The sequence below is a fragment of the Colias philodice genome, chromosome 23 (assembly GCF_061535455.1).
Source record: "Colias philodice isolate Cphi_HAF_F1 chromosome 23, ilColPhil1 Martin Lab GWU primary, whole genome shotgun sequence".
Classification (NCBI taxonomy): domain Eukaryota; kingdom Metazoa; phylum Arthropoda; class Insecta; order Lepidoptera; family Pieridae; genus Colias; species Colias philodice.
This window is the reverse complement of record NC_143108.1, coordinates 2549794-2573714: the sequence shown is the minus strand read 5'-3', so window position 1 is coordinate 2573714 and position 23921 is coordinate 2549794. Positions and strand designations below refer to the sequence as shown.

Below are 23921 nucleotides of genomic sequence, written 5' to 3'. Positions count from 1 at the left end.
TTTGCAATGGTGATGTCAGCAAATATCCTGTCGTGGGCACATACATAATGACCATCGACGAACCATGTAGCATCGAGATCCAGAATATAACGATTCGCCCTCACCAAGTAATCACTGAGAATGATCCTGTAGAACCAACAAAAATTATAGTTTTGCCGCAATTACCTGTGAATAGAACTCCAATATTATCCAGTACACGTGTACTCAATATGCGAGGCATCAACTTGGACGAAGTTAAATATATGTCAACGATATTAAAGCAATCAGTGTTCAGTGATAGTGAAATGGTTAACAGTGAAAGAAATTTTAGATTCAGTGCTACTTTAGGCTATACGTCTCTATTTTTAATCTTTGTACTTGTAATTCTATTTTTACTTTACTTACTTCGTTATAAGATATTAAATGTAACATGTCTGCGAAATCATCGGATAGTTATTAAAAATGAACAAACCGATAATTTCGCACTTAAGGAGGGAGGAGTTACGCATCTACCCCAACCCTCTGTGTTAGGTTGAGCAATAGCTTTCCGCTGGCCTCAGCAAGACCACCGGAGAGTTCTTGCAATTTAACATAAGCATAGCAGTTATTGAAAAACATTTGTTTCGTAATAAGGTATCGATTGTATCATTGCATGTAATTCTGGCATTAACATTTGTGACTCCAAATCGTCCACTTGTTATAGTTAATAATTAAATAAGTTTAATTTTAATTTAATTTTATTTTTTTAAAAAAGTCAAATCGCTCCCGCAAAGTTTAACTATTTATTTTATTTATTTATTTATTTTTACACTTTATTGTACAATACCAGTAATAAAAAACATATATAATTTAACATGGAGAACATGAAAATGGTAAGTGCACAATTGGCGGCCTTATTGCTTAAAGCAATCTCTTCCAGGCAACCGTAAAAATAAAGGACATGTACGATGCTGGTTAAACGCGAAGGCGCAATCATAAAGAAAAAAAAATAAAATCAAGGATAAGAAAACAACATCAAAAACTAAGGAAAATATTAAACAAATAATAATGTATACAAAACTCAATAATATCAATATTACATACATACTACATCAATACTTAAAAAATAATAATAAAAATGATATAATAATAAATACAATTATATATATAAGATACATAAATATGCCAATACATAAAATATAACATACTATACATAATATTAAACATTGTATATACAATACAAATACATATTCATATAAATACATACATATACATAAGATAAAAAAGGTAACTAAATAGTGGAAAAAAGTGCTCTTTGACAAGTGCTTTGAACATATGCAGTGATTTGGCGCGTCTGATAGTCTCAGGGAGAGAGTTCCACAGTCGAATTGCTAGGACGGTAAAGGATGAGTTAAAAAAATTGGAATGGTGAATAGGGGTGGATAGGAGAAGGAGATCAGAAGAACGGAGGGAAAGGGAACTATTGGAATGTAAATATTGGAACTGATTCTTAAGGTAGATAGGAGTTTTCGGGTCAAACAGGATAGAGTACAAGAGTTGAAGGATGTGAGTATTCCGGCGAAGACGAATTGGGAGCCAGCGAAGTCTTTTGCGAAAATCAGAAACATGATCGAACTTGCGTAAGCCGAAGATGAATCTGATGCAAAAGTTTTGCAGCCTTTCGAGAGCGTCCAGTTGATATTCGTGAAGATCGGGAAAACAGGAGTCGGCATAATCCAGGAAAGGGAGTAAAAGGGATTGTGACTATTTGTGAGCTATTTTATTAAATTAAAAGCTATCCGCATCTACGTTATTAATTTCAGAAAAAAAAATCAACAACGTAATCCATGTTATAATATCAGCATTCTATTCCCTCTTTACGTACAATTTTCTGGATCTGTTACATGTCGCTCAAGCTCTGTTATTCTACGAATCTTTATTAAATATTACCTCAAATTTATCACCAGCAACCACACGGGCCCCCACCACACCCAGTATACGGTCCCCCCCACGGCGCGGTGTTCGTGAAACCCCATGAAAACCATCGACCTGCGTTCGAACATTATCCTCAAGATTGGGAGCTATCTGGACCAGGGCTTGGGAGCGAGTAAGTTTAAATATATACTAATATTATAAAGCTGAAGAGTTTGTTTGTTTGAACGCGCTAATCGCAGGAAATACTGGTCCGATTTGATAAAGCTTACAAAAAATGGCTCTACAAAGGCTCTTGCTGTGCTGTTGTAATAAAATTCGCTGTTACCAAATAAATATGATATTCAAGTCTTCAAGAAAAGAGTTTACACCTTTTTTAAAGAATTTATGCCGTTGCTCATGAGCAGCAATCTATAACCATCAGGTGATATGAAAACATAGTGATGAATGATGATGAATTGTTATGAAAATAATTTATGTGAATACGATGAAAAATAACACCTACGATATAAACAAAACAGTAATTACCTAATTAACATTTCAGATATCTTTCGGACATCCATCGAAATGCAATCGCGAGTTTCAAGCCAAATCCCAATGATGCCAATGATATTAACGCTTGGGGATTAGGGTTACCACCAGGTAAGTTATAAAATTATGTATAAACATAATTTTTTCATCACCATCATCATACTTTATTTATATATATAGAAATGAATATAAAACAACAGTTTATTGATTGAATATTAAACTCGATAGTAGAAACTCCTAGACACAATTTATATTGATTATATCCTGCTCCGTTAATCATAGATAGAAAATCGATTACAATTAATGACTGAAAATAATAAAGATTATATAAACGCGCGCTCCTTAAATCAAATATTATGTAAAAAAAGCTACAGAGCTTTCCAAAACATATTTCTTCACATATAAGTCATAATAAATATATAAATCTTAATTATAAATAACCTACAGGTTCTGGATCTCTCAACGCAGGAGAATACGCGAGTAGCAATAATGTTCCGAATGCTGTTCCTGCGCCGAATGGAAATAAAATACCTGGTAATGTCGGAAGGTAAGTCAAATCTTGTATTTTTGCTAAAAAATTTCATATTAAATGTGTTTTTGTAATGCAGAAACTATGATTAATTCATATAAAAGACGAATTTAAGAAAAAACAACAATGACGAAGTTTCTTGGATAATTTAAATTTTGATTAAAATCTGAAAGAAAATTAAAAAGCAAATTAGGGTGCTAAAAATAAACGTTCTATTTCCTTGATACCAAACTTCATTGTTTTCGTAGTTCCATTAAAATAAACATCCATACAAATTGAATTTATATTTTTGGTTTTATGGCATTCAAATGCTTTATAAATATAAATTTATAAAGAATAGAAAAAATTCGATCACGGCGGGACTCGAACCCGCATCCTTTCGCGCCATTCCGGGGCGGATGCCTGACCAACTCAGCCACTCATCAAAGGATGCGGGTTCGAGTCCCGCCTCGTGATCGAATTTTTTCTATTCTTTATAAATTTATATCCATACAAATTTCAATATTATTTTATTAGTAGAATTACGAGTACTACAAAGCACATTCAAATACTCAATTTATTTACAGACCCGTTGGACCGCTTCCTCCCAACCCGTACTATCGAAATAAAAAGACGACACCGCAAGATCCTGAACAAGCTGAAAAAGAAGCATTGGTAATTAATTATTTTCTTAATAACATTGACCCTATTATGTTACAATAGTCCCACCAAAACATTTTTTTTCGTCATGCCAAAACGCGACTTTTGTTCCGAAAATGTTATGATAACTAATGTAGAGCCAAGCTAACTTAAAACTCAATGCCATAGCTAAAATACGTGTCTTGGCTATTTTGCGAATATCAGATGATGTAAGGTGAAAATGTTATTTATTTATTACACGTTAGTAGAAACTAGCTACACTAATGGCCGATTTTTCAATCCATGGTTAAAACTTATCCGCCCAATAAAGTATTACACGATAATATTAAAATGTCACCCGTAAACTGTCAAATACGGCCAAAGAATACATTTTTGAAATGGTAGTTTAGTACGTTATTCGACGAATAAGTATTAACTAAGGATTGAAAAATCAGCCCTAAGTTAAACATTTTAACTAAGGTATCGGGTTTCTGTCAGATAGTGGAAAAAAAAGTCTCAATACAAAACTGTTTCTTACTCTAACTATACTTAAGTACCAATAAACGAAATATTTTTTTTTATAATGTGCGTCACTTTATTGTCTGTCTTCTTTAGTCAATACTAAAGATATCTCTCTTTTATTTTATATATTCTCTCTTTCGTATTGGTACAAATAAAGTGTTATCATTCATTCCACCAAAAAAATCCCTCTTTATTAAAGCAAATTTAACCAAAATTACAGATACGAGCAGCAACCCTAGCAGCTAACGCTCCCCCCTCTCCAGTAAGGGACGAGCTCCTCAGAGTATCAGCGGCGAGGTTAAGCGAGTCGAACCGGGTGCGGACTGAGACTGAACTTGTGCGGCAGCAACAGGAGATATTAGCTGCACAGGACCCTGTGAGTAGAAGAAAATCTAGTTATAATGCAAGTTCTTATGCTTCAGGATCATAAACTGCGTAAAAAATGTATATTTATGTGATTTGGGCGTAAATTGCATAATTATTTTAACTGATTTAAAAAAAGACAGACGTTCTGTGTTCCATTGTATTTTTTATCAATCAATTGTAGATGAATTTAATTTTTTTTTATAGAGTGGATTCCCGACTTTCCTTAAAAATAAAGTGAAACATTATAATTATAAAGTAAAATTCAATATTACAGGACACAATAGCAGCTGAGAAATTCTACGGGTCCCTTCTAGAAAAGGTCGATGTCATTTTGAATCCTCTCGGAGCAGTCGACGTAGGCTGCAAGGAGAGAGCCGTGTGTGTGTTATATAGAGACCCCTTCAAACACGCACCTTACAGTAATCTGGTGTCTAATGAGCTTAGCAAGTGAGTATTTGAACGAACTGACAGGTTTATTTGAACAAACTGACAGGCTTATTGGAACGAACTGACAGGCTTATTATACCAAATTGACAGGATTATTTGAACAAGCTGACTCATAAATCAACGAACTGAATGACTATCGGTTAGCCGTTAGAGGAAAGGAATGACGAATGAAAATAATAGCGATTGAATGGATGACTGAATAGCTGATGATGTTATAAATCATCAGTACAAACAATAATTAAGATGAATTTTTATTCACAGCGGATCTGTTTCGTTCAAACTTAGGTTTGATAAAATTTTTATATCAATCTTTGTCACTCAGGAAAAATTATAATTATGAAGAAAAGAGTTCTTAGCTTAGTTTTGAGATAATTAATAAAAAAACACCCCAAAAATCAATAAAAAACTATCCTCAATGAGGTTAAAATCTTTTCACTATAGAATAGCTTCCTAAAGATAAAATTACTATAATCAAAAATCGTATTTCCAGAGATTCAAGCGAGCTAGTACCACCAGCGGACAGCAAGATGGCGCTGCGGTATTACAGATACGTTCAAGCGGCTAGAGATGGGCAGGAACAAAAGGACTGTCACGCTTTATACCCCAATTGTAACATTAATTATAATAAAAAGTAAAAACAATGTACATACCGATACATTAAAGAAAGGAATTTAAATGGCGGCTTATACTCGCGTTGACAGATATAGAGAGAGAGAGTGTGAATATAGACGGCAAAAATGTGCAAGCGAGACAACATGTTTAGCATCGACATTTTAGATTGCTTTCTTTGATAAACCGGGGTTTAACCCTTAAATTGTCACCCCTAGATAACTTGTGTTTATAATGTCCAAATTTGGAGGACGTGTTGGAATTAGGATAGAAAAGAGGAAAATGAAAAAAAAAATTAAAAATTTTAATTTTTTCTATTGTTTTCACTATGTCACATAAAACGGACACTGCCAAATATATGTACATGTTCGAACCGTCACATATAACGGACATTGCACATTATTCCTGCAACCGTGGTACATGAATACAATGCACATTTTCAACTCTGTAATTCAAAATTATTATCAAATTATAATTATGGACGATCTAGAATAAGCTTTTCAAACATCTGTCTTAAAATGTTGGTTAAAACTTTAACGATATCGTCAAAAATAATAGATTTTAAAAAACGACACTACCAAAAATCACAGCCTAAGAATATGCTAAAAATTGGAATAGAAATAGTATTACACAGCCTGAGAACTTATCTAATACACCAAGAAAGTCCTCTTCCCATTCCTTATATTGTACAGATTGAAATGTGTTTGCTTCATCGTATGCAAAGAAGTCGTATACTATGCCTGAAGTACCAAAACAAACAGGAAATTTAAATCGCCTTTTTTTGGATTCTTTGGCATATATTATATCCATTTTCTGCCAGTTTTTTAATTTGTAAGGTATTATTATTTTAATTTTTCAACATTGGGTGGTATTTCTGGTAAGTAACATCATGCTGTGGCTGAAGAACTACTGAGAAGTAGGGAAGATTCATCTCGCACCGCATGTAATGGCTGTAATTCTGCAGCAATAATATTTTGTTGATGGTAAAAATTCTGACTTTTTGGGTCTTCATTGTGTCTCAAATCAATATGTCGTATAATTCCGAAGGTATGTTGCTGGGGGTAAATGATTGAAACTGTTATCATAGTGAAATCACTCCTGTAGGTCTACATTTCCCTCACAATCGTCATCTCAACTCAACGCCAGACTCTTCAGCTTCCGCCAGAGGTAGAGAGGGAATTTTTTATTGATTGCCAAGTCATGCTCCTCTAAAACATATTAAAAATAGAGAAAAATATATCAAAATGATGACGTTGAAAATGCAGGGCCTTATTGGCTACGTCCGTTTTATAGGACATGTGAAGAATACCCTAGTATATACTCCAAGTTGTCAACGTCCGTTTTATGGGACATCGTATATAAACTAAGATTTGTATTCCAAATATTGTAAAATATGTAAAAATTATGTCAAAATACTATACTTACAATCGTATTCTAACTAATAATATAACATTATTAGCAAAATAGCCAAAATACTTACAGTTATTATCAATTTTATCAGGAGAGTCAAGAGATCCGTTTTTTTGCAATTTTCAAATGGTCACCATTCGCGACTGTACTTCGCTTTGGTAAAAAAACCTGCATGTACGCGAAGGACATAGCTAGAACCTTCCCAATATACCGATTAGCAATGCCTAGGTCTGCTATAACAGCGCCAGCATGTGTGTAAATACTATGTCCTTTAAAACGGACGAAATCAATTTAAGGGTTAAATTACATGCAAAAAAATATAGCGAACTGCTGAAAGTGTTGCCAATAACGAAACATTGATATTATGTCAGGGTTAAATTTTTTTGCGAATGTGTAAAAGGAAAATTAAGATGAATATGAGCCCGTTGTTGACATATTATTTTCATATTACACATAGTAAAAATTATGGTAATGAAAATGGTAATGAATTTAGTTGGATATTGATACTGAATATACCTAACTATAATAACTTTCTGCTTTCAGCTTTTTATCAAAATGGTACCTTATGTCAGTTACTTTTAAAAGCTCTATGCGACTAAAGTTCTTCTAATAGACTGTTGCTTGAAACAGATATATAGAACATTGCATTTATTAAAAATAATGTTATTGTATAATTTTGTCACAGCTAAGTCCAAAATGTGTAAATGATAACGTAATATTATTTATTTATTTATTATTAAATATAAGAGGTAATTGGGGAGAGATTATCATCCTTACTTTTGAATAATTTCATACATACAAAATATTTGAAAAATATCTCGTATCGCTCGACAATCGGAAAATTAGTAAGATGCGAATGTTTTTCATTAAGAAAATTTATTATAAAAAGGCCTTAAGCCTTTTTATAATTAAAAATATAAATCACCTTTAACTTAAAAATTATAACTTAACTATGTATGGAATGTTCGAAAATAATATTTACGGTCTAAGTACCTAAGGATTTAAATCTGTATTTATTTCAATTGTTTTGTTGCATTTTGTGTTAAATTACAAAATGCGAAAACTTTTAGTATAGAGCCATTGAGTCACTAGGACAATAGAATTAGATAAATAAGTTTATTGAAGTGAAACTTCTTTATCGGGGTTGGACAAAAATTTAGTGTAACATTTGTGCGTTACGCCGTACGCGTGACATTTTTGCGTTACGCCGTACGCGTGACATTTTTGCGTTACGCCATGTAGGTACTCGTGACATTTTTAAGGTCATAAAGAAGTTTCACTTCTTACGTGTGTACTCTAGTACACGCATACATTTTTTTTAATTTAGGCATGGGGCTCAAATGTTAAATCTAGCTAATAGTATTTTATATTTTTGATAAACACGTATTTTTTGAATCGCAGAGAAAATATTTATGCTTTTAGTATTCAACATCTATATTCTATTATCTATGGTATTTCAACATAGGTTGTCTCTTTCACACTAAATATATGTATCGAAAGAAAGAATGAGACAGAAGAATTATATCTAAATTATAGTGGGTTGTATACTTTTATTGGTTAGGTATGTACTGAAAAATAATGTAAAGAAATTATGGTTAATTATTCATTTATTGGTTATTGTTATGTAAGAATATAATTTATTTTTAGTAATTTATTGAACGATTAAATTATTTATTAAAACGAATGGAATTGTTTTATTGCTATCCCTCTTCAATTATTTTATTTAAATCCATACTTAATATTATAAATGCGAAAGTAACTCTGTCTGTCTGTTACTCAATCACGCCTTAACTACTGAACCAATTTGCATGAAATTTGGTATGGAGATATTTTGATAACCGAGAAAGGACATAGGCTAATTTTTATCCCGGGATAATGACGCAATCCCGAAAATCCCACGGGAATGGGAACTATGCGGGTTTTTCTTTGACTGCGCGGGCGAAGCCGCGGGCGGAAACCTAGTTATAAATAATTTTAAAATAGTCGTTATCAATATAAAGTTTTAAAGTTTACTCTTTATAATATAAATTATAAACTTGTAGAATATAAGAATAGTCTCAAAATTTTACTTTTTTGATTTGTAGTTCAATTAAGTTTGATGAAATTATTAATGGGTGCAAAATTTCTAAAGATCAGAATCTGATTATAGATTAACGAAATGCAGACGATGGAACAATTGCTTGTAGCACATACAATATTATAATACTTGTTTTTAATAAATATTTAACAGTTAACTAATTCCAAATATACTTAGGTATCTTCATGTAACATACCTAATATTAAAATAAACCTTTTATAATTATAGGTGTGTGTGATGAATATGAAAAACTAGATTTCCGCCCGCGGCTTCGCCCGCATTTTCAAAGGAAAACCCGCATAGTTCCCGTTTCCGTGGGATTTCCGGGATAAAACCTATCCTATGTGTTAATCCAAGTTACCTTCTATATGTGTGCTAAATTTCATTGTAATCGGTTCAGTAGTATTTGCGTGAAAGAGTAACAAACATACACACATCCTCACAAACTTTCGCATTTATAATATTAGTAGGATAGGATAGGATTAGTAGGATAATATGTAACTCTACAATTTAATGCGCTAGCTGCACAGTGCACACCTAATATTATCGCATGATTTGATTCGGATGTTTTGAAAATATTGCCACAAACAGTAAATTCAAGTAAAGGGGTTTGTAAAATCTAACGTGAAACATGAAAACACATATTGCCTGTAAAATAAGTTTGCTGTTGCTCATGGTAAGTTTTTGAATAAAAACTTTAATAAAATTATAATTACTTTCGTTTCTTCCTAATAATTCGTAGTCATGGTAAGTAAAACACCTAGGGAAAGTTAATTTTTGATGTTATTTGCTATATAAAATATGAAGAAAAGGGGTTATTCTGGAAATAAATACGAATTAAAATACGATATATGTCAGTATTAAACAACTTGGAAACAAAATAATGAAAAGCCTTTTACTTGTAATATAGAGACAATATGCTATGGTGCATGTCTTTAGATATAATAAATTTTAAATAAGCCCAAAATATAGAAAACTTCACGTTTACAGATGCTGAAAGAATCTATCTGCAATCCTGTATACCCAAGAATAAAAAGATCCAACAACATGGATAATTTCAACGTCCTGTTAAACATTTACAAAATGAATCCTTTAAAACGTTCTGATGTATACAAAAAGTTTTCTAATCAAATACTTTTACCTCGATCGGAAGGCGCAACAGGCGACTTGAATTTTAATTCAATTGAAAGTAGCAAGGAAATACAAAATAGGACGAAGAAATCAAATGAAATCGCAATACGGACAACTAATGCAAATCAACATTTAAATAATTTAAACCATCCACCTGATTTGGCAAACACTATCAACAAAAGAGATTCCGTTCATCGTATCGAAATAAGAAAAGAAAAAGACGCGCCAATTCCTGAAGATGATGGAAAACAAATGCCTGCAACTAAATTATACCCTGTGCATAGTATTCGTAAATTTAAAGAACATTTTCATTCATTTGATAATGGAGACAGGATGATAGATTTACAGGACAATGAAATCGATGGTGCCCAAGACGCTGATACCGTTGTAATGAAGTGAATTTAAATGTACATGAGATGAATTTTGTTGTGCGGTGAATTTTAATGTAAACTTTAGATATTTAGCTACTAAATAATGTGATGTATTCAGCATTTTGATATCTATTTAGATTTCGAATGATGAGCAAAACATTTACGCTTACATTTTAATATTGCAAATTTTCCTTTGTCTATTCCTTTTTTTTTTAATTCTTACAAAGGGATATGTACAAAAAGGGTTGAAATGGTTTTTGTAAGGGAAGGACACAAATAAAATATCAGTCGAATAAATTTGAAACTTATACCATAGATTTATTTACAGATAAACAATAAATAATTTAATAAATAAAATAAATTAGTCCGAGGTCCGTCTACATTAAAGCTACATGAGTTATTTTTGGCCAGAGTAAGCGATGTCGTGGGCGTCTTCGTATGATCGTGCCTGGTAGGGACCGTGGGCGTCCCAGGCTGGGGCGTGATGGTCTACATGGTGCTCAACGTGGTGTTGTGGGTAGTGGATGACTTCGTAGTTCACAACCTTGGGCTTCGTGAACTTGAAGATAACCATGGCACCTGTAAATAAGAAAAATGTTTGAGATTTTATGTTTAAGGATGTGTAAATGAATGCTGTTTGAATTCATGCATTATGTATTGTATAAAATATTTTAAGTTATTAGTAGAAGAATAGAGGAAGTGTCAAAATTAGGAAAACCATCTACGCATCTTTAAAATGTAGTAGTTCGTGTAAATGTTTTTTTGTTAATATAATAATTGATCGATTTGCGTTGGAATGTTATACTGACCAGAAAGCACAAGAGAGATAAGACCAAGAGTCAAGGCCTTCCATGTCTTCAGAGCGATGAGAGCGAGCGCCAAGGGAACCAGCACTGAAGCCTTGAACTTAAGACCGAGGAGGAAAGGCAGGAGCACCTTCTTGATGAAACCGTGTTCTGAAAACAAACAAACAATTAGATACTTGCAATTTTACGTGCTATCAGGTCAATTTGTAGGAAACCTACTGCTCTTGATCCTCAAAGGCTTGGGGAGCTTGATCTTCTTCTTCCTGCCTTCGAAAGTCTCGACCTCCTCTTCTCCGTCAAGAGGCATGTCCAATTCAGAAGGAAGGTCGGTAAGGAGAGATCTTGGCACATATTCAGAAGCGGCACTGCGGGCAATTTCCTCAGGTACTTTCACTCTCACAGAATGGGTTTCAATGAAGCGTTCCACTTTGTCGAAGATCGCGTAAGTGGGGTCCTTGGCCATCCTCGGGTCGACGGCTTCATCCTCAGCGATCGCTGTCTTGATGATGGACAGATTGTCGGTGATCCTGATCTCATCATCGTTCGCGACTTGGGATATCCATTCCAAGGTCCTCGGTTTCACACACTCCACGGAATATTGACTCAAACATTCGTTGTAAATGTTCTTAACGAGTCCGGATGCCGATTGGCCACTAGCGAACGCCGCCACCGATAACAACACCACAAACTTAAACATTTTGCACTGGTTCTAGCACTTGACGGCAGATGCGACTGACTGCCGTCCGATAAGCGGTCACAATGTATGCCAGGGAAGTTCAGGGCTCGGTATATATACTGGCATTAATACGTGACGTGGGGTTCGAATATGTTAAGGTGCGAGGCAATGGAGGTGCAAGTGCTATGGCTCGCTCGTGGTACATTTTAATTACGGGAGTCAGTGCTAATAAAGTTGTTAAGTGCTTGGATATAGTTGAAGGCTTCATAGCGTCCTTCGATCGTAACTCTTTGAAGGTTAAAAAGTTCGATACCTACTGTATAATTTTGTATTGAGAATTGTATAACTAAGTCATAAAGTTAACTATTCGTTAATATTATAATAATAGTTAATATTATAGACTTTAAAGATGTACAAAATTAATCCAAATAGTACCTACTTTAATGATTAAATCGTAGAAAAATAAAGCCTTGATTTTTAACAATACAATCGATCATATTTATTTATTGATTGACTAAGTTTAATGTAAAGTTTAGCAGTGACTTTGGCCCTGATAACCTATCATTCTTATAAAAATGTTATTTTTTCAATAAAATATCAAAGATAACTTAATTTTAATCATATTCAGTTTTAGCAAGTTTAAATTATTAAAGGATTTGATAGTGAGAAAACTATTGAATTTTTTGTACACTATTATTTAAATGTAATATTTGCAATAAAATTTAATCGCTAATTGAATTGTAATCATAACATGCAATTTCAATCAGTTCAAAATAATTGTAGGATTTGTTAGTGAGAAAACTATTGAAATAAATGAGGTGATAATATTGATTACACAAAGCACTAAATATCCTGCACATAAAAACGAAGCATAGGTACAACAAACGAAATATATTGTGTTTCCTCGAATATAATATTATCGACTCTACCAAAATATAAACTGTTCTATTTTCTCAAATGTTAAGCTCAATATTAATTGCTTTTTCTATGATCCAGGGTTAACAATTTTCCTTTCTATATTAATTTTGCACGCCTCATAAGCGAAGCGTTGAGGTGGGTACTACTGTCACTTTTTCATTTTATTTTCATTGACCATTAAATATGATATAATTAAAACATGAAAATATGCCAGATATTTTTTCAGAACATTTTTTACTAAAAGCTTTTTTATAACTTGTCTAATGTTAAAAACTTAAAATCTGTTATTTTGTTTGTATCAATTCAACTAGAAACTTCAAAGTTAGTAGATAATAATATAATTATTCTAGAAGTTACCTATTACGAGTACGAGCAGCTATACTAGGTATTTATTTTTATACTCGATCAAACCGGGAGAAGCCAGGACAAGAGGTCAGTATATTATAATTTCAAACTAATCAATTTGTAGTAAAATAGACGGGTCTGTAGTAAACTGTCAACAAACAAGTAATTAAACCATGCCTAATTTAAATAACATCGATACGAGACACTTTATAAATAAAAGATCGCAGGAACGGTAGAAAAGCCGTTTTCAATTTCTTTAGATAATTCTGACATCATACCGTTGTTTTTACAGATACGTTAGTGTAGTATTCAATTGTTTTTAAGAAGTTGTAATTATGTTGGGAGTTGTACGAAATTAGATAGTGAAATAAGTATTTACTCAGTACAAAACATAATATACAACATAGAAACACAAACCGTTTATGTAAAGTTTTAACTGTGACAAAATATAGGTCCTAAGTTCCACTTTAACGCTTTTATATTAAACATCATACGTATGATTTATTTATATAATTTATATTAAGATATGTAGTAGGTTCGACCCGCCTAAGCTATTCGCCGCCCGCCTATTATTATCACTGAACAACTTCTACTTAGACTCAGACTCATTTATAATTTTAAACATAATTCTATCAATTATTAACATCGAACAGTAAAATTTCGTAACAAATTTTTCCTTGGCTATGACGTATACCTACATAAAAATGGTTTGCCGCGCCCAACAGGCAAGCTTTGCCGCCCTAGATTTGTTTATTGAGGCCTTCTGTTTCTTATTATATTATTTACAGTTTCTAAATAATTATATTTATTCAGACATTAAATTCAGTCTCTTAAGTACTGATAGAAAAATAATGATTTGTCAGCATTCTTAAAGCTATATAGACTACATTTTCGAGTCATTCTAATGATAAAAAAATCCTTTTATTTTCTTAAAAAAACAATATGTACCTAATTGAAATCATTTTGATAGTTACAAATTGAAATTTTAGTACTATCTTTAGGAATCGTTCAGTTTTTCATCAACGAAATTTTCTGTCACAGGGCCATTAAATTAATACGTGATGCGTAACTCCTTAATATTGTTCAATTAACTTTCTATTAATCTAAAGAAACCAGCGACCCAACAAACTATGTATCTTGACGCCGCTTTTAGTAATCAGCTGTTACTACCACAGACTATAAATTCAACTAGATGTCGCAGGGACTCTTGTAATTCACATTTATTTTGGGGTTTATATTATTATTTAGGTAATTAATTAATCCCAATATTATATCATACAGTACAACTTGACAAAATATAAAAAATGAAACTTTTTGTCCATACAAAAGCGGTTAGAAATTGGAGTATCTGATTCCGAATTATTAAGATATATTATGTATGAGCCATACGATGGGAAATCAGATTCTGAAATCAGACAGACACATTTTTTACGATCGATTAGAAAAATAAGAATCTGAAAGAAATGGAATATGTTGAGGAACAGCGGAATTCAGATAAACGGAATGGCTGTGTCACATACGTATTGCAGCAAATTTTCTTTCACGCTCCATCTAGTCAATACGTGATCTGCGGTACTACAAAGTCGCATATAGTATCACATCATGAATTGATATACGAATCACGATCATTAGCATCCGTTTTGCTGCGACATCTTTCACTAAAGCATATGACTTGAATGAAATATATGAGAAATGCGGCCTTTATTACGTAAGGAATTCGAACGCAATGGTTGGTATCACTTTCTTTTATATAATGGAAGGGTTCTTTAATTGTATCAAGCGCCGGGATCAATGTTACAACATTTTTGTCGACTGCGCTAGTAGGGGCTATAGTTACTGTGCAAGTTAGTTTTTACGTGGTATATTTACACTGTTGTAAAGGTTGTATTTTAATTTTTATGATTGCTAATCGCAGGAGCTACAAGACCGTGATCTCCGTCCTCCGAATGCTTATGGCTATCATAATAGGTATTATAAGTAGATAATAATATTATGTACCACGGGCGAAACCGGAGCGCTAGCCAGTTAGTTAGTAGGTTAGATACATTATCGAATCAAGACACGCGCTTATTCAAGGAAATCATATAAAATTTCTTGTAATTTTTGAAGAATATATTAAAAATACTTATAATTATTGTTACCTACCTACAATAAGAATTTAATATTTATATAGCCGTTGTTTCGCTTGGTAACTACTTTCTTAAGATAGGTATTATATTTTGAAGATTCCATGTAAAATAAGTAGTTCTACCATAGACAAGTTCTACCTACCTAACAAAGTACAAATCTTAGCAAAATTCTTAAATAAAGTAATGAAAAGGTACATAATGAAGTCATCCATTTCTATAATACTGTATAATGATTGAAAAATGAAAGAGGATTATTATTATCAATAATTGATTAGCGTTCGACAGACGAAGAACTATTTAGGCCGATTTCGCTAAGTTCGCTTGCTGAATAACAATTTGGCGCCAACGGCCTAACATATAAATTTATAAACCTGCCATATTTAGTTTAGTCTTGTACAAAGAACATTAATTAATTTTTGATAACGGGTACCTACCCGTGTCCCGTACCTACACAGTACCTATACTAGGTACACTTACCAATTTACGCAGAGGCTTGGCAAAGGAGAACAATTATTTTGTATCAACGTACTGACTACTGGCTTGGCAAAAAATTAAAGAAATCGAAATAATAAAAAATTTCTTTTAATTAATACATACCTGAAGAATTTATTTGTTTGAACGTGCTAATTTCACGAGGAGCAGGAAGGAATTTATAAATAATTATAATATCCGAAAATTGTCTCGAAATAAAACCATGGACCAATATACTTAAATATTGGTCCATGATAAAACTTTACCTACAAAATTGAACTAATATGCTTCAACTCAACAATTAATATAATTATTAATGTGGAGTTTAAGTTCAGTTCAATAATATGATATTTTTTTTTAATGCTAATTTTGGGATACATGCACCAAAATTTATTAGAAAAATCCAGTAACGATTAATGATTTAAGAAATTATTATTATATTTATTAATATTTTACCTAGTAATTAATACTAATTATGTATATTATTTTACAAATATATAAGTTGAATATTCTAATATATTTCATTTGAAGTAAAATAGTTTATTATTACTCCCAAACTCCTAATATTTAAAAAGTTATGAACGTTACATTTGTCTTTGGTCTTCTTTCCATAAACAACTAAATGTCAATGTCATTCCACATACGTCACGTCACTCAGTGTATTCAGAGAAATCACGAGAATACTGTTTAAGTTTTTTGTGTAATTAATTAAAGATTTCTCTTGCTCTAATACACAGTATGCTTTTATCGTAGCAGGCAATTTGTTTGTGTGCTTGAAATAAATGTGTTTTGTGTTTTATTGAAGTAAAAACGATTGATAATGGCTAACAATAGGATTCCTTCTGGACCCAATACACCAGGTAGTCAACAGACACCTACACAACAGGGTATTAAAATATTTATCCAGAGGGACTATTCTGAAGGTACAGCTGTGAAATTCCAAACCAGATTCCCACCTGAACTTGAAGATAGGGTGAGTTGGACATTTGTTTATCGGATATCAACACGCCTTAAAAACGTCCTTGATAGCACTGGGTGTGAATTTTCATTGATGTGAAAAGCATTGTTAGTGTTTGTGAAAGATAATTTCATACTTTTTATGTGAAAATTACATTTATTCGTTCATTTAATACACTCTTAGAATTTAAGAAAAATAATTGAGATAAAAATCTTACTGGAATAAGGTGTACTTTCTAAATATTTTTGGTATTCAAACTTTCATTTCTCAAAGTAGATATAAGATACACAATAATTGTTCATATACAACTTTGTGAAATTATTCAAATCAGAATCATTTGCATGCTAATGCTCTGAATCTTTCTAGCCAATTAATATTAATCGAATTTTTACTGTATCTGTTAACATATAAACAATGGCATTATCATATGATTTTAACTGTCAATAACCTCTTATTCCCGCTACGGGACTAAATCCTTTGAGGGCTTCACAATGCCACATGGTCAAGTGTAGATATATGAATGTCAAGTCCTTTGTACTAAGCCACTTCCTTTCTATGGTTGGTTAATGGTTGCTATTTGGAGTGTGGGGTTCTGGGATCAATCTGATTGAACAAAGAACAGAAAATTTAAAACTGGGCGAGGCAAAAATCATGTACTAAACTAAAACAGATAAATTTTGTTTATTATTGTCTACTTTCTTCACTAACATTAGAAAGCAGTGAAAAATGTTTCTTGCACTGTATGTTATATGTTGTATGTTGTATGTTCAATTTCCCCAATGTTGCTAATTTGGAATATGTAACAGAAAATAATAAGTGATGAAACTGTTACTAATTGACTGTTTATAATTTTAAATTTTAATACAAATCAAGTATCTTAAAAATGAATAACTAAACTTCCCTGTTTCATTCTATTGTCATTTTACAATCATCGAAACTAACAATAAACAATATTATTTACAGATAGATAGACAAACATTTGAATATACAATAGAGAGATTGAACGAACACTTTGATATGGCTGAAACGGCAGACTGCAGTACCTACTGTGAAGGTTGCCTCGCTTGTCTGACAGCCTACTTCATTTATATATGCACTGAGACGCATTACGAAAAGGTATGTTGATATAAAATAATTAATATAGTTTTATTAAAGAAAATACACACTTAAACTCATTGAATTATTGGATTGGTAACTCCTTGATAAGTGTACAAAGTTTGAATTAAACCTGTTTGTTTGAAGTTCGTAAAATAGACGAGTTGGTCGCTATACATAAATATATCAATTATATACGAACATACAGGTAAAGCTGATAATTATGTCTGTTAATAACTTCTATTACTACAGTAAGATATTATAATGAAAATTAAAAGAAGTTTCAGGAAAAATTTTTTGTTTGTTTAATTGGTTCCAAAGCTTCCTGACCAAAAAACAAGGTGAATTAAAACAACTGCACATTATTTAATTATTAAATGTCACACAATATGAATTTAAAATAGGAAAAAGAGTATATTAGCTTCAGATTTTCTGTCTTTTAAAATATAAAATGAAACAAGAACTTATTCATGTTAATTTTTGCTTACAAAAGGGTTTTTAGCAATCATACTGTTAGCGATGATTCATATTTTTAACTTTATATTTTCAATAGATAATAACTAATCAAATTATGATAAAATGTACTTTATGGTTCTGTCATAGATATAAGTCTGTATAATATTTATTTGGTATTTCCTGAATTAAAAATGTGCAACTACAAATCACACAAGATCTTTATTAAGTACTAGCGGTCCGCCCCGGCTTCGCCCGTGGTACATATTTATGTTTTCTCTACATAAGAACCATTCTCGTACTTCAAGGAATATAATAGAAAAGAATTATCGAAATCGGTTCAGCCGTTCACACGTGATGCCGTGACAACGCGAAACGGGTGCGGGTTTTTATAGCTCCCGCCGCGAAGCGCGTCGAACGCGGCAACTGATACACAAAAATAATCCTTATGGCTGCATGATTCTGTATTCACGCGCGATGACTTATAGTTTATTTCATGTATAACTTTGGTGTTTCTACACCGATTTACATGATTCTTTTACTATAACCTGCCCAGGAGTATGAAGAATAATTGTGCCAAATTTGGTTAAAATCCGTCGTGTAGTTTTTGTTTCTATAACGAATATACAGACAGACAGACAGACAGACAGACAGACAAAAATTTTACTGATTGCATTTTTGGCATCAGTAGCGATCCCTTATCACCCCTTCATAGTTTTTTTTTAAATATATTTCATGTACAGAATTGGCCTCTCTACAGATTTATTATAAGTATAGATTATTTGGTCTCTCGTAATGTTTCAGCATCTTCGAAAAATATCAAAATTCATAGCGACACAAAACGAAAGGGTGTACAATCCACGAGGTATACACTTAACGGACCCTATACTAAGAGGTTTACGAGTTATAGAGGTCACCATTATTGACGTACCAAACTGTCAAAGCCCTACAGGTAATATATTTTCTCCTTATTTTACATATTATTAAAATGAAATAATTTTCAATGTATTGTTAGTAATGTTTGTTGTAATGAATACTAGATGGAGATATAATTAAATTCACAAAAGCAATAAATTTCGAATTTTAGTTTTCTTAAAAATTATATTGCCTTATGTACGAAATTGAAAATAAAGCTTTATTCTGAAGTGATATTATTAACCAGAAATATACTTTGCTGGGCTTTATAGCAAACCTTTGCCCATAGAATCCAAAACAGAGTATGAACACTATAGTCAAGTTAATCAATGTTATCGAGAGCATGACGTCATCATTACATACATACAAAATTGTTCCTTTTATGCAAGGCAGAAGCGCTTTTCAAATTCCTTCAATGACGTTACAAATACTTTGACGATAGCTTTCGTGCTCGCCATTTTGCTTTAATATGCCAGATATTATGAATGCTGTATGTACACTTATAGTATTTTTTTACAAACCATAATAAAATATACTTTCCTTAACAAAAGTTTCAAATTATCCAATTATAATTACAGGTAATTCAACAACGCAGTTGCGGCACACTTGACCACCGCAAGAAAACAGGGAGTTCTTCATGTAACAGTTAAAGTATTGGTTTTGATGGTGCTTATAATTTGTGTGTAAATTGAACTTAATTGAGGGTAGTTTTGAAATATTTTTAAATGTCTCATATCATATTAATCAAAAAATTATACCTATATATTATTAGGTTTGTAGTTATATATCTTATACCATTTTGTAAATATAGAAATTTAAATTTTAAACAAGTTTTTACCTAAATAGTTTTTATCGATACCATCTTCGTCATAATATGTAAAGACATGTCGATCTTAGGTTATATATGTATTTAATTTACCTTAATTAAAGCCTGATCTTCAAATAAATAAACACCTTCCGAGAAAACATATTAAGTGTAAAAAATATAGAAGTGGTTTCAAATGTGTAAACTCATAAATAAAGTGATAATATCGAAATTACGACTTTTACCGTTTTATAATATCACAGTCAACATCTCAGCAAATGCTGACTCAAACGCAGCACTGACTTTTTCAATACAATAGTAGCTTTCCGCCCACGTCTTTGCTTGCCTCATCTATAACATAAAAACGTTCCTCGATAACCACGTTATCCATTGACCAAAACTGAATTAAAATTGGTGCAGTCGTTTTTGAGTTTATCGCGAACAAACAGATAACTTTGTTTTACGTAGTAATTGAGTTCAATTTACACCACTTATAAGCTCCTAAGTGAAAATGAAAGTGACATTCGGTGTTTTAGTGTTTCGGTTGTACTTTTGTTAGTGTTAGCATTTAATAATATAAGGTTTATTAAGGTTTAGTGATTGTATAAAAAGCCAATTAGCTCTAATGCAATGTGTCATCTATTGTGTGTAATTTATTGAAAAATTACGTTAAAATGACGCATTTTGTTCCTTTAATGTATACACGAAAATTATTGGAATAATAAATTAGTTCTTGGTTGGTTTTACGGCATTTTATTTACTAATTGACTGACATCATGAGGTTATAAAACCAAAAAAAAATTTGAAATATACTAATGTATGTTTGTAGTTATGTGTAAAAATATATCAATATTTATTTTTTACCTTTAAACTATATTAAAACTAAAGAAGATAATTGGGATACTGTAAAATATCACAATCATGTTTTAGATATATTGATGCTAAATATCACGAAAAAATAAAATTATTTTAAATGTGTAGCAAAATGCGTCATTATAAAAAGTTTTATTCGATTGATTGGAACATTAGCTAAGGTATATTAAGTTGTATTATATTTATTATCATCATGTGTATGGAGAACTCCCTTGCCAAAATTATCTTCCAATAAAAAGGAAATTGTATAATCCGATTAGTTAATTAATTTAAATTTTGCAAACTATTTTGATTATATTAATTGTAAAAAAAAATGTATGCATGTTAATATCACTTAGGAGTAAAGATGGTTATGACTGTCGTGACGACGTATTGTGACTTTTTCGTGACGATTTTTTATCGGTACGATGAAAAATCGTCTAGTGTAAGTAGCATTAATGATACTTCGATGCTATTGGTCGATTTTTGGGAGTGCGGTTTAATTTGTTAACGTTAATATGATAATTATTATGACCATTCGATATATCACTGAAAATAAATAGGTGAATAAAAATAATGTCTGCAAGGGATTAGTCTACAGTCCAAATATGTGAAAGCTTTGACGATTATCGGTACGATAAAATATCGTCTTAACATCTATATGAAACATTATCGTTACTTTCCTAATAATGGTAGATACGATTTTCACTAAACGGTCATAATTAGGTTTGGTAAAAAAATACACATGGTGATGGCATGTTAATTGAAAGTTTTTAAATAAAAAGACTTACTAAAATAAGAATTAAAACCATCTGAGCAAGCAAAAAGCTCTACAATGAGCTTTTTTTGTTAACTAAAAGGAAGATATTATATGTATTGTAAACTAGCAGTCCGCCCCGGCTTCGCCCGTGGTACATATTTACATTTTCTCTACATTAGAACCATCCTCGTACTTCAAGGAAAGTAATAAAAAAAGAATTATCGAAATCGGTTCAGCCGTTCTCAAGTTATGCGCTTACCAACACATTTTGGGATTCATTTTTATATTATAGAAGATTGCACTTGTATTTGCTAACATATTTGCTTAAAAAATGCTAAAAGACAAGCAAGGCCGCGACCTATAGTCTAAGATCCTACTATGCAATGCTGCATTTATCTGACTTTTTATTAAATTAATTTTAAATGAATGTTGAGGCAGTATGAAACAGATTAGTGACATTTTATCTGTAAAAAATTGGTTGCATGTATTTGTTGAATTTAATATTTAGTTTTATAGCATTAAAATATTAATGAAAAATTAATGACGCTGGTTTGAACCACGCTTCGTGATCGTTTTTTTTTTCCTTCTTGAAAAATGACTCAGTCATGCATGTATGTACATATTATGTATATTTGTTTTAAATTTTTGTAACTTTTTGGTATCATCAATTTTCTAACTATATAACATATACATTTTTTTTAAGAGAAAACATGATTGCCAGGTGTTAACAAGTATATCTATGTTAGATAATTATCATATAAGTACCTAAACTACATATTATTCATTGCATACTCCCTTTAAAATAAATTTTATTAAAAAAAATCTGATAACTGCAAAATCAAGCAGTGGGATCTTGTACTATTTAAATTATACTTACAAATTGACATGACGTTACCATGTCTACGATAGATTCAATATCTATACGTCTTGATCAAGCTAATATTTTAAAGCCGAGTTTGTTTGTTTGTTTGAACGCGCTAATCTCAGGAACAACGGGTCCGATTTGAAAAATTATTTCACTGCTAAATAGTCTTTATCGAGGAAGGACATAGGAGCGGATAAATGCGAGTAAAACCGCAGGGCACAGCTACGAGTAGTTACTGAAAGTAGTAGGTTCACTTTGTAACTTGCAAGTAGCAATATGATTGATTGTAATAGTTTGCACTTAAAATTGCAATTTAAAGTAAATTTTATTATGAAAATTGTGCTTCTTAGATATGTGTAGAAAATTCACTGTAAATGCTAAAACTATCTTCTGTAATTGGCTAGCTAAAAAAGGGCTAGTTCACAACTTGTTGATAAAGTAACTGATAGACTATTTAACACATTTGAACGTATAGGTATTTTTATAAATTATAGTTTGTCATTTTAAGTATAGTAAGGTAAACAGAACTTATCAAGAAGTTGGGAAATTGGCTATAAAACGCGTTAATTTATTATTTGCGATATTATGATGTAAAAAAGCGTGTAAAACATTAAATTTATTTTGTTGGTGCTCTAATAATTGGATTTTACTAAAAGGGGGTTATTATTATATTAGTATAATAATAACCTTAGGGTCTAATGGATGACTCAAAATATCATTTCGTTGTCATTAATTTAATAAGATCTCTTCGTATTTAGACGGATATTGACCATATATTGACTTATATTGTATTGAACTTTTATAAGTAAGTGTAAAAAGCTTAGTTTTTTTCAATATTTTATTTTTTTATACCTACTTTTTAGTTTATATAGACAACAGACAATTTACTGTCTACAATATTTCTTAAAAGTTAAAATACGTATTTAACATTTAATTATAGTCTCAATGTAGAAAATGAAAATATTAAAGATTGGTTGAAAAATCATACAAGGCATTAATTACCCTATAGTTCTGTATACATAATATATTGATTAAGTTTGCATTGTAAATCATTATAGCTATAATAATTAATAATTAATATTAATTTAATTTTTGTATATATACTCTTTGTGAGGGTATCGATCATTTGTATTTCCTTGTATATTTAAAACTGTGTTTATCAATGTTACTGCAAATTTATTTTAAGTACTATTAAATTAATGTTTAAATACTGTTGTGTTTTATTAATATTAATTCCTGATTCTTTTAGTAACAGATATATTATTTACTAGCTGACCCGCCAAAAGTTCTGCCACGATATTTACCACTTAAAATTTCATAAAAATCGATCAAGCCGTTTTCGAGTTTGGTGTGTGTTTAACACGATTTTTTA

At 31.5% G+C, this 23921-nt stretch overlaps 4 protein-coding genes across 5 annotated transcripts in view; 3 read left to right on the top strand and 1 right to left on the bottom strand.

Annotated features, from left to right (window-relative positions):
* The window catches only part of Osi17 (DUF1676 domain-containing protein Osi17), a 47845-nt gene extending 39239 nt beyond the window's left edge, over positions 1–8606 (top strand). Inside the window, exons 5-13 of one of the 2 annotated variants that reach the window (XM_089709740.1) lie at positions 1926–2065; positions 2435–2532; positions 2869–2968; positions 3517–3604; positions 4311–4466; positions 4731–4903; positions 5394–5703; positions 7219–8131; positions 8165–8606. In XM_089709740.1, the coding sequence (XP_089565866.1) occupies positions 1926–2065; positions 2435–2532; positions 2869–2968; positions 3517–3604; positions 4311–4466; positions 4731–4903; positions 5394–5538 (900 nt within the window). In that variant the 3' untranslated portion in view covers positions 5539–5703; positions 7219–8131; positions 8165–8606. Of the gene's footprint in view, positions 1–1925; positions 2066–2434; positions 2533–2868; positions 2969–3516; positions 3605–4310; positions 4467–4730; positions 4904–5393; positions 5704–7218 lie in introns of both variants that reach the window. The other variant, XM_089709738.1, reaches the window with a different exon arrangement.
* A 1024-nt stretch (positions 8607–9630) lies between these two features.
* LOC149477909 (uncharacterized) lies at positions 9631–10529 on the top strand. The gene is made up of 2 exons (XM_089709733.1): positions 9631–9675; positions 9990–10529. Exons 1-2 carry the CDS (start codon positions 9631–9633, stop codon positions 10527–10529), a joined length of 585 nt encoding a protein of 194 aa, XP_089565859.1.
* Positions 10530–10794: 265 nt separating this feature from the next.
* Positions 10795–12057, bottom strand: Osi18 (DUF1676 domain-containing protein Osi18). Its single transcript, XM_089709818.1, has 3 exons — positions 11527–12057; positions 11311–11457; positions 10795–11080 (listed from the first exon to the last, which is right to left on the bottom strand). Exons 1-3 carry the CDS (start codon positions 12002–12004, stop codon positions 10899–10901), a joined length of 807 nt encoding a protein of 268 aa, XP_089565944.1. The 5' UTR covers positions 12005–12057; the 3' UTR covers positions 10795–10898.
* A 4442-nt stretch (positions 12058–16499) lies between these two features.
* Positions 16500–21698, top strand: LOC149477907 (golgin subfamily A member 7). Its single transcript, XM_089710074.1, has 4 exons — positions 16500–16819; positions 17768–17920; positions 19157–19304; positions 19846–21698. The coding sequence occupies exons 1-4, from the start codon at positions 16667–16669 to the stop codon at positions 19875–19877; spliced, it is 486 nt and encodes a 161-aa protein (XP_089566200.1). The 5' UTR covers positions 16500–16666; the 3' UTR covers positions 19878–21698.
* Positions 21699–23921: the final 2223 nt, after the last annotated feature.

Coding starts and splice junctions, on each gene's coding strand:
- LOC149477909 (XM_089709733.1), top strand. CDS start 9,631: ATGAAAACACATATTGCCTGTAAAATAAGTTTGCTGTTGCTCATG. Junction 9,676..9,989: donor TAAGTTTGCTGTTGCTCATG/GTAAGTTTTTGA, acceptor TCACGTTTACAG/ATGCTGAAAGAATCTATCTG.
- LOC149477907 (XM_089710074.1), top strand. CDS start 16,667: ATGGCTAACAATAGGATTCCTTCTGGACCCAATACACCAGGTAGTCAA. Junction 17,921..19,156: donor CTGAGACGCATTACGAAAAG/GTATGTTGATAT, acceptor GTAATGTTTCAG/CATCTTCGAAAAATATCAAA. Junction 19,305..19,845: donor AAACTGTCAAAGCCCTACAG/GTAATATATTTT, acceptor TTATAATTACAG/GTAATTCAACAACGCAGTTG.
- Osi18 (XM_089709818.1), bottom strand. CDS start 12,004: ATGTTTAAGTTTGTGGTGTTGTTATCGGTGGCGGCGTTCGCTAGTGGC. Junction 11,458..11,526: donor GCCTTTGAGGATCAAGAGCA/GTAGGTTTCCTA, acceptor GTTTGTTTTCAG/AACACGGTTTCATCAAGAAG. Junction 11,081..11,310: donor TATCTCTCTTGTGCTTTCTG/GTCAGTATAACA, acceptor TCTTATTTACAG/GTGCCATGGTTATCTTCAAG.